Source organism: Haplochromis burtoni, unplaced genomic scaffold (assembly GCF_018398535.1).
Source record: "Haplochromis burtoni strain Fernald_Lab_line unplaced genomic scaffold, NCSU_Asbu1 Contig_10, whole genome shotgun sequence".
Lineage (NCBI taxonomy): Eukaryota > Metazoa > Chordata > Actinopteri > Cichliformes > Cichlidae > Haplochromis > Haplochromis burtoni.
In genome coordinates, this window is record NW_024582371.1 from 1,008,177 (window position 1) to 1,019,298 (window position 11,122).

At 39.5% G+C, this 11,122-nt stretch overlaps 1 protein-coding gene across 1 annotated transcript in view; it reads left to right on the forward strand.

Annotated features, from left to right (window-relative positions):
* Window positions 1–1,841: 1,841 nt before the first annotated feature.
* The window catches only part of LOC121812132, an 18,321-nt gene continuing 9,040 nt past the window's right edge, over window positions 1,842–11,122 (forward strand). The window contains exon 1 of the mRNA XM_042213443.1: window positions 1,842–2,439. Within this exon, the coding sequence (XP_042069377.1) occupies window positions 1,842–2,439 (598 nt within the window). The remainder of the gene's footprint in view (window positions 2,440–11,122) is intronic.

Below are 11,122 nucleotides of genomic sequence, written 5' to 3' on the forward strand. Positions count from 1 at the left end.
CTGTGAAGGAAATATAATTCTACGGAAATTGCAGAAGAAAAAAAAATTACAGCGACATTCATGGAATTGGATTTGTATCTATTTTCTGCTGGGACTTTTACCAAACAGGTGTAGATTCAGCTCTACAGTCATGTATTAGGTTACAATATAGGCCATTTTTTAGCCATCTAGATATAGACTTATTTCCTTGCAATTTCTCTCATTGTTAATTTTAAATGAACTGAATTATATCCTGCCTCCATTTCATCTGGTCAGAATAAAATTGGTTTTGAAGAAAATGTTAATAGAATATCCCAGCATATGAAGGATATCAGAAAGAAAAATTGCCATGAGGGTTAGAGAACTGTTTGTAGACAAGCAACACAGGTTTGTAGAAAAAGAAAGTCCTGAAAAGTTTGGGGTTTTTTTTGCACTTTTCTAGTGCTATTTCTACCTTTATTATACCATTACACACAGTTGGTGCATGGTAATGTGAAGTTTCTATGAACAAGTTTGTACTGTCACAAGAAAACAGCTAAACAGCATTCTGAATTTGGGGATTTAAAAAAAATTAAATGTAAAATATGTATCATCAAAGGTTGTTTGTCTGACATCATTCTCATTGTGATGGCAAGCCACACATGGTAAGCGCCACACCTTCCCACCATTTGATTCACTTTACTTTACTTTGCAGTCACTGCTTTAAATATTGTCAAATATTGTCTCTTTATTCGATTTTTTTTTATTACACCTTCCAATGTTTATATGGCGTGCACAGATTAACACTGCAAGGTCAAAGTTCTGTTTTATGTTATATTAATACATCTTTCTTTGTTTGAGCTACCTGAGGTTTGGCTTCTCTTTCCTGTCTAGCAAAGGGTTGGGAGAGCTGAAGTACCATTGACAGCCTAATTGGATGAAACTACACAGCAAAATCTCCAGTGTTAAATTAACACTTTTGACAGTGTTATATGTTTAAAAGTAACCTAGTAAGTTTTGAAGATTAACAAAGACTAACACTGAGCAGTGCTGGTTTTCTAACACTGGAAAATAACTCATAAGACCCATATAGACACTCTCCAGTGTTAATTTAACACTGGAGATTTTGCTGTGTACATGCTTCATTACCTGGGGGGTGTTTCAAGTTTGTTTAATTGTTTTGTATTAGTTGGTTATATGGCAGCCATTTTGTTTTCCCCCGTGTGTGTCATTTGGTTTAGCTAAACCAGTATTTAAAGTGAACACCTTTCCTCCATTCACCTTCTTTTATATCCCATGCATTGCTATACAGCAACTGTTTGCCATTTACTTTCTCTTTTTTCTTTCCTTTCACCCTTCCAGGGTGACTGTAGCTCAGGTGGTAGAGTACGTCAGCTACTGATTGGAATGTTGGTGGTTCGATCCCTGGCTCCCCCTAGTATGCATACCAAATATCCTTGGCGAAAATACTAATCCACAGTTGCTCTCTGATGCATCCATCGGCCTGTGTCTGTGTGATTGTCTACGGAGCCCCTCTGATGACATGGTACAAAAAATAAATAAATTGTGGCCACAAAATACTACTTCGAGGGCACGAAATAGGTATAACGTGCCCACGAAATGCTAATTTGTGGCCACGAAATACTTATTTGTGGCCACGAAATAGTATTTCGTGGCCACAAATAAGTACGAAATACTATTTCGAGGGCACGAAATAGGTATAACGTGCGCACGAAATGCTAATTTGTGAGCACGAATTGGGTATAACGTGGCAACGAATTACGCATTTGTGGCCACGAAATAGATAACGTGCGCACATCTTATTGATAGAATTCCTGGACAGCTGCGTAGAGACACAAGCATAAAAGTAGGCTAAATACACCATGGACAGAGACAGTCTGATTGAGTTTTATTTCAGGCTGGGAATGAGCTACAAATGCATTTTGAAAAGCCTGGCAATGCAAGGAACCATCATTATGGAGAGACATTTAAACCGGATATTGAGAGCCAAGTCGCTTTACAGACGTAAGTACGACCTGGACGCCGGGATAGATTTTATTGTGAACCAACTGCAAGGGCCTGGGAAGGATCACGGTTATCGGTGGATGTTTACAAAGTGCAAACAACACGGCATTGTGATCAAGAAAGAAGACGTCAGGATCCTCATCTCTTTACTGGACCCAGTAGGTTCCCAGGTTCGCCAGACCAGACGTCTCAGAAGGAGGCAATATTTTGCTCAGGGGCCTAACTTTGTGTGGCACATAGACTCTTATGACAAACTAAAGCCATATGGGATATGTATTAATGGATGCATCGACGGTTTCTCACGCAACATCATTTGGCTGCGGACCGCACACACTAACAGTGACCCAAAGGTTATCAGAAGTTACTTTGTGGAAGCAGTGGAGAGTCGTGGGGGTTTCCTCAGGCTCGTACGAACTGACATGGGCACTGAGAACGTGTTGGTCAGAGACCTCCAGCAGTGCAACTGTTGTTACTGCTTTGGAGACAAAGATGGACAGTCTGACACTACAGTTTGTTCAACAAGCCTTGATAAATGAGGAACAAAAGCGAGTGCTTACTGACAACACCACTGTGTCCAGTAGTGTATCAGCGATGTCATCTCAGATGCATAGAAATGAACAGAGTGGATCAAAAACAGTGGGAGCAAACAGCTCCGACTCATGGAGATGTTACAAATGTGGGAAGGAAGGACATATCAAGCGTGATTGTCCAAGCATTAAAAAGAAATACAAGGCCCACAAGGCTAAAAGCGTGGTGTATAAGGACAAAGAGGACTCATATGAGGGAGCTTTTGTTGTAAATGAGTCATGTAAAAGTGATGCACAACAAGAAGAATGGTTAATTGATTCAGGAGCGTCAAAACACATGACATGGAATAAAGAAGCTCTACAAAACTACCAAGAGTTTTCAGAACCACAAACAGTGAAACTCGGTGATGGCAGAGTAGTTGAGGCTTTAGGTCTGGGCAACATAACAATGAAAATGTCATTCAGAGTTAGTAATGGAAAAGATGTCACAATGTATGATGTGCTGTATGTTCCCAAATTATCAATGAACCTTTTCTCAGTGGGAGCTGCTGCCAAGAAGGGAAACACAGTGAAGTTCAAAAGGACTCATTGCTACATAAGAGGAAAGAATGGAGCTCTCCATGGAATGGGAACACAAAGATCTGACGGATTGTATCAGCTGGATATTGAGGGAAACTGCACAACCTGTCATGGAGCGTCAACTGCTTCAGTTCCAGCAAGTATGTGGCATCAGCGTCTAGGTCACACTACAAATCTGAAAAAAGTCAAAAACTTGGTAAAAGGAGTTAGCTTTACAAATGAAGAGGAGGACATTTTTTGTGAAGCTTGTGTTGAGGGCAAATTATCAAGAAAACCTTACAAATCAGTGGGAGAAATACGAACAAAACGCAAGTTGCAATTAGTGCATAGTGACGTTTGTGGTCCTTTTCAAACTGAGTCACTTGGAGGAAAAAAGTACTTTGTGACTTTCATTGATGACTACTCCAGATGTTGTAAAGTGTATTTCATAAGAGAAAAAACGGAAGTCCTGAGCAAGTTCAAAGAGTTTGAAAGAATCTTCTCAAATGAATGTGGACAGGGAGTAATAAGACTCAGAACTGACAATGGTGGGGAATACACATCTAAAGAGTTTCAAGAATATTTGAAAGCTCAAGGCATCCACCATGAAATGACTGTACCACACACACCACAGCAAAATGGTGTTGCAGAAAGAAAAAACAGAACTCTAGTGGAATCAGCTAGAAGCATGCTATCACATGCAAAGTTGCCAAACACATTCTGGGCAGAAGCTGTTGCTACTGCAGCTTACATACAGAATAGGCTCCCAACATCTGCTTTAAAGAACGAAACACCCTATCAGAGATGGTATGAAAAAAAACCAGACATTAGCCATATGAAAGTATTTGGTTGTGTTGCTTATGCTCATGTTCCAGACACAGAGAGAAAGAAGCTGGACAAAAAGGCAGTGAAAGTTCGTTTCCTGGGATATGCAACCAATGCAAAAGGCTACCGACTGTGGGATGAGGAAAAAGGAAAAATACTGATTCGACGAGATGTGGTCTTCAATGAAACAGAGTTTAAATGCAAACAAAGTGAAAAAGATCTCGTTTGGGGAATGAGGTGACACTACACACGGGTGAAAGACAAACAAGTACTGAGGAGACTGTCGCCAGTGAGGCTGCAAAAGGAGATCAGCGGATCAGAAGACCTCCAAAGAGATATGGATTTGAGGAGTTTGCTGATGCAGCTACAGTTGATCATTATGCAAACATCTGTTGTGTCACAGAACCAAATACACTAGAAGAGGCTATGTCAAGTCCAAATGCAAAGGAGTGGAAAGAAGCAGCTGATTTGGAATATGAGTCACTGCTAGAAAATGGCACATGGGATTTAGTGGATCTACCAAAGGATCGCAAAGCAGTTGGATCAAAATGGGTCTTTAAAGTTAAGCATCACAGTGATGGACAAGTGGAAAGATACAAGTGCAGACTTGTTGCCAAAGGCTATTCACAGATTTATGGTGCAGACTATGATGAAACATTCTCTCCAGTTGTACGATTTGGTTCAATTCGTACATTGTTGTCATTTGCTGTGCAAAACAATCTAAATGTGCATCAAATGGATGTTGTGACTGCATTCTTGAATGGACACCTGGAAGAGGAAATCTACATGGAGCAGCCAGAGGGTTACATCAAACCTGGGCAGGAACATCTAGTGTGCAAACTAAACAAGTCAATATATGGACTGAAGCAGTCTCCACGTTGCTGGAGCAAAGCTTTTACAGAGTTCATGAAAAGTATTGGTTTTACACAGAGTACTTCAGATCAGTGTGTGTTTGTTAGAACAGGTCAGGAGTTGGAAATATTGGCTGTGTATGTTGATGATCTGATTTTGATTACAGAATCAGCAGAGAGCATGAAGACCTTAAAGGACACTCTGAAGAAACACTACAAAATGAAGGACATGGGTGAGCTATCCTACATTCTGGGCATCTCAGTGGTCCAAGACAAGGACAAAAACCATGTTATGCTTCATCAGAGGCAGTATATTGAAAACATACTACAAAAGTATGGAATGGACAGTGCCAATCCAGTAGCAACTCCAGCTGACACAAATGTCAAATTAAGAAAGAGTGATATGTCAGTCAACCTGTAAACCCAAGCATGTATCAGTCAATGGTTGGAAGTTTATTGTATGCTGCCATGGCCACACGACCAGATATTGCACAAGCAGTGAGTGTGGTGTCAAGGTTCAATGCAAACCCAAACACTACACACCTGACAGCTGTGAAAAGAATCCTGAGATATTTGAAAGGAACTCTAAACCTGGGGCTCAAATATCAAAGAACAGAAACAGGAACCTTGGTTGGGTATTCAGATGCTGATTGGGCAGGTGATCAGGACGATCGACGTTCTACAACTGGAAACATCTTTCTACTTGCAGGAGGTGCAGTCAGTTGGCTTAGCAAGAAACAAGCAACAGTTGCACTTTCAACTGCAGAGGCTGAGTATATTGCTTTGAGCCAAGCTGCACAAGAAGGAGTTTGGTTAAGACGACTACTAACTGAGCTTGGAATGGAAACCACAGCAACAGTGATCCTGGAGGACAATCAAGGAGCAATTGCAATCGCAAAAAATCCAGTCGATCATGCAAGAACAAAGCACATAGACATTCGTTACCACTACATTCGTGAATGTGTGCAAAATGGACAAATCCAGCTGAAGTACTGCTGTACAGAAAACATGAAGGCTGATATGTTAACCAAACCGCTGCCTAGACAAAAGTTTGAGTATCTCAGAGGGAAGATTGGACTGTGTTCAGTTTAAAAGGGTTATCATATGCTTAACATGCCTATACTATGCTTATGTTAAGATGGTGAGCATTTAACTGTAATGAAGAATAATAGTTTTGTCTAAGATGGACACAGTACATTTTTTGTGTGAGTTCAAAACAAAAGAGAAAATGTTTATTTTCTAGTAACACCGTGATATAGGTGCATAATGTTGTTTTTTGAAAGAAATAAGCAATGGCAGTCAAGTAAGTGAACTCCATGGTAAAATTAAGTGGGAGTGTTGTAATAGTAATTTTACAATGTATGTTGAAGAGATATTACTGCCCTCTGTTGGTGTGTCTGTGCATTACAAGCAATAAAAGGTGTTCGTTAAAAACATCATTCACCCAAGCATCAGCTAAACTGACATGCACTGAGAACGAGTGTCACCAGTGTTGGTCAAGTTACTTGAAAAAAGTAATCAGTAACTAATTACTGATTACTTCCCCCAAAAAGTAATCCCGTTACTTTACTGATTACTTATTTTCAAAAGTAATTAATTACTTAGTTACTTAGTTACTTTTTAAAAACACGATTTACAACCTGAAGAGGTGATAAAGCGATAGATCTTTCAGCCCAATTCTACTTTTTCTGCATAATCCATCATACAAAATGTAATCAAATGGAAAAGTCTCTTTTTTTAACTTGTTTTATCAGTTTTAATCTTTTAACTTTATGCATCAAGCAAAAATTTAATTATATGCAACATTCTCTGACTTGAATAAATTAGTTTAACATTTAAACCTATTTTCTGCACATTCCAGCACATAAAATAAAATATTTTTTGTGTTTACACTCACTCTTTCAAATAGATGCAAGTAAAACACAGCAGAAAATAAATAAAGTCAAAGACTCAGCGGTCCTGTTGCTCTATTTTCACCTGTAAAGCAGGACTGGGTAGGCGGAGGTTTACCCTGGTGCAGGTGTGCCGCGGTCAGTGAAGAATCCGCGAGTTTCTCTGTGAGTTTCCCATTACGTCGTAGCCTACTCGGTGCTTGCTTGGAAGTTTAGGGGTTTTTTTCGCTGTAAAAAGAAGTTTTCTTCCCACGCACAAGGACCTAATGTTTTTGTCACTTTTTATGGAATCAAACTCAAAGTAAGGTCAGTACTTCCACGCTTTAAACGCTGCACGCTCATACTCTCTCCCGCACTCGATATGTGATCCATTGTTGATCTGCACACAGCTGTTGTCACAAACGGCGCACTCGCTTACGTCACTGTCTGAGACATTCTCGCAAAAAATCACGGTTTTAGTAACGCAGTAAGCAGCGTTCCTACGGGAAAGTAACGGTAATCTAATTACCGTATTTTGCAATAGTAATCCCTTACTTTACTCGTTACTTGAAAAAAGTAATCAGATTACAGTAACGCTACTGCCCATCTCTGTTGGTCAAGACCTCCAGCGATTTACGGAGAAATGACGGGGATGATAGAGCAGGAGACAGAAGCTACGTCACAGGAGCAAGTACCGCAAACCAGAGAATTGAGAGCTGGTGGGGAGTGATGAGAAAAGAAGGAGTCGAGTCATGGATCAAGCTTCTAGGAGAACTGAAGGACGAAGGATTCTTCTTTGGGGATTTCATTGACAAAGCTCTGTCACAGTTCTGCTTCATGCCAATCATTCAGGTAAATGGCCCATATTATGATAACTAGTGGTGGTAATTAATTACATTAAATTACGCTGTTTTAGCAGTAAGGGTAACAAAATAATCGTTTACATAGTTAAAACGACATTACCTTTACCGAACGGTAAATGCAATGTATTCCTAACGTTGTTGAAGTAGGTCAACTGCGCTCTGTATGTGCGTAATGGAGGCTGAAGCATCAACCCAGCCAAAGTTTTTAAATCAGGGAACACTTTGCCAATTGAACTGATCAGAAGTCAGCACGACTTAAATGTTGTTTTTTTCTGATCGGAGGACATTATCCTTGTCTGCGCTCATTCTGCATCAGTTATGCTGCAGCTACCGATCTGTCCTGCCAGTCTGTCAAAAGCAGTCAGAGCTTCACGCATCAGTAACTCTTCAGCGCTCTATCATTGGTACATTCAGGTCTGAGATGATATTGGATCCCCTCATGGGATTGAAAAATATTGATTTTGTCACCTGTATTATGCGCATAAAGTTGAAAAGCTTTGCGCATCCGGACCAAGATTAGTATTAGTATATAAAACCCAGATCCCACAACTCAGTGGTTTGCCTGGTGTGGTTCTTTCTTTTCTTTTTTTGCAATCACTCCCTCTTCCTTTGGTTTTCATTAAATGCATCCAAACATTGCTGCTTTTCAATTCATTTAAGGATGCACCACACTTATTTTCGACCATTTTAAAAATGCCTTGTATTACAGCTCTGACCTAATTCTTGTTTCTTCATCAGGAGGTATTGAATGACATCCGGAGTGTTTGGAATGCTCACCGTATAAGGCCCTCAAAGAATAACAACGTGCCCTGTGGGATACCTGATGTCATGTACATGGCCCCTCACCTTTGGGGTGCAGAAGACTGTCTCGTTCCACTGACAGAAGATTTGACCTTGTGTAAAAATAGCTGCACTTTTGTTAGTTCAGTCCCATGTGATGTGCAAGTGTTTGATTTGTGCACAATAATAATGGAGGAATCAAGCTTGGAATTCCCATCTACCATGTCCCAGGCCCTTGATTTATATTTTCATCTCAGGGATACAGTTCGTTCACAGTTATTTGAGGCTACTTAAATGGACACAAACATACAAATGTAGTACATTTTGTACTTCAGTACGTATTCCTACAGCTTAATGTACTTATTATTAAGTAATTGTTTTTCTCCAGTGTGTAGTTATCTTGTCTTTGTATCAAAATTATCAGAAAAGACTGTATAACATAATTTTCATTTTATCCATGTCAGTAAATTAACTCATCATGAAGTGTTGCTTGCTCTTGGTAGCTACAAAGCGTGGAGTATTAAACTAAAATATGATACAGGTTAGAAAAAAATAAATCCTTTTGGGATTGAGTTAAACTTATCACACTGTTAAAGCATCAAAAGTTGTTCATAATAGTTTTTGGTACCAAAAATGTGTTCATTTCTAACAAAAACAAGAGCACCTTGGATAACAACCACATAGACTGGCAATATATCTAATGTTGTGATCAATTAGACAAGAAGACCAAGTAGGCTAAAGTGTAGAATCATAGTTGTGTCACCAATGCTCCAAATGTTTCTTGAGCCTATAATTTTGTTATTGTGGAATAGATTAAAGCAATCCCATGTTTGATAAAGAACGGCTTCTTTTCTTAAAAATCATAGCACGTGTATGACATTACAGAATGAGTAGTTAAATAACTTTCAGCGGTGTCATTAGACATGTTCATGCTTAATAAAGATGTATAGAATGAACAGAGAGGACAAAGTTTTGTACAAATGAGAATGGTTTACTGGTGTCTTTCAAAATACACCATACTCAAAAACAGGTTGTATTTTGCATATAATAACAGGATAAAATAACAGTTATTTCTAAAATGTTATACAAACCTCTTTACAATGTAACCAATCTCTGTAATTGACAACTTTTCTTCTAAACCCATTAGGAACATAAAGGTTCACATTCTTGTTTCTATTAAGATTTCTGCAAACATCTGAAATACTTTAATATAGAACATGCTTAATCAGTTGGAATATGGTATTTGTAATGGTGTTGTACTTATGTATGTATATACAGTAGACAGCACTCAGCAATCTTCCAGTTTGTAGAACTGTTACTGTATGCTATATTGGAAATATTTGTTACTCTTCCTGTAGTAAAAAAGTATTAGAATGTTAAAATTAGTAATTTATTTTGGCACTAACCAGAAACACAGTAACAATGTGTGCAGCAGGAACAGATGCACTTCTATGTTTAGTGTACGGATTCCTACCAGGTGAAGCACTGAAAATATTATTTAAATATGTATATGTATTTTCAACTGGTGTTGTTTTGTGGTCTCATTCCCCAAGCAATTTGTTGCCTTATTTTGTCCCCAACACTCACTGCTGCTTCTGCAAAATCAGAGTGCTAAGTGCTGTCTACTACAGGTAACTCCACTTCAAAAAACCTGAACATTCCCTTTAGCTTACTATTTTAATTGGGGGGAGAAACTAAGAAAGCAATTACTGACCAGATGAAAAAAAAGGCTGCACATGAAAAAGGCACAACGGGCTACACTGTTAAGAGAACTTAACCACCCAGTCTATTGAACATTCACATTCATTCCTTCATGTTACTGTTAACTACACCCGTGTTTCTATGAACTGTTAGGGTGGAAAACCTAAAACGTGTAGGGCAGAGTGCCTTGAGGACCAAGGTTGGGTAACACTGACCTACACCACATCCATCACCCACATAGAGCTTGCGAGAATGCTGTTAAATTCACTGCGAAAGTCTGGATAGCTGTGATAACCAAGGGGCAGCTTTAGTACACATCCACATGTGTGGGATTGTGGTCTGCGGAGGAAATCTGTAGTTTCTATGAACTCAATTAGTATGGCTTTATCCAACAGATTGGATCCTGTACAGAACCGCAGGAAAAGCTGAAGATAATTGAAATCAATTTCTCCAATGTACCTTTTCAGGTAACGAGAAACTGTTGACTGGGCAGCTGTCATCTCCTCTGGAAAGATTAGAAGCTCCTTCACTGTTTTTACAGTCGGTTTTTTTTCTGCTATGAAATGATGCAGTCCTTCTGGTGGGAGTAAACCAGCTACAGAACCCACAACGGGACGCCAGCACTTGATTACAAACATTGGGGCCTGAATAAGTACTTTGTGTCCTATCTGTGCCAAAACAGGGAGCAGTGTGTCCTTGGTAGGAACCTGCTTGCACTCATGTGCATCAAGTACTTCCAGCAATTCATCTGTATCCACTGAATTGAAGTCATCCAAAGCCTTCAGGAGAACAGATCGCTCTTCTTGTGAGACATACAAAAGAAAGGAATCTTTTAAACTACTGGTTGTCGAGCCGTACAATATCTCCTCCAGAAAGGGTATTGCAAGCTTCACTGGGAAGTAACCAGCTTGTTTCCACCCTACAACAAACACTCTAGCTATAGCCTGCCATTCTTCACACTGAAAGTCATGCCGGATGAATGGGACTTTCACCTCAACTCCCAATGTGCAGCTGTCATAGAAATCCATCCAAAATTCTGTCAGGCAGTCCCGCAAAACACCACTTCCTTCCCCCTGTTCAAGCTCTCCATTTGGTAACAACATTTTGATATTGACCTCAGATGAAATAATGTTTGAGTCCTTAAAGGCACTGATCAAATCAGT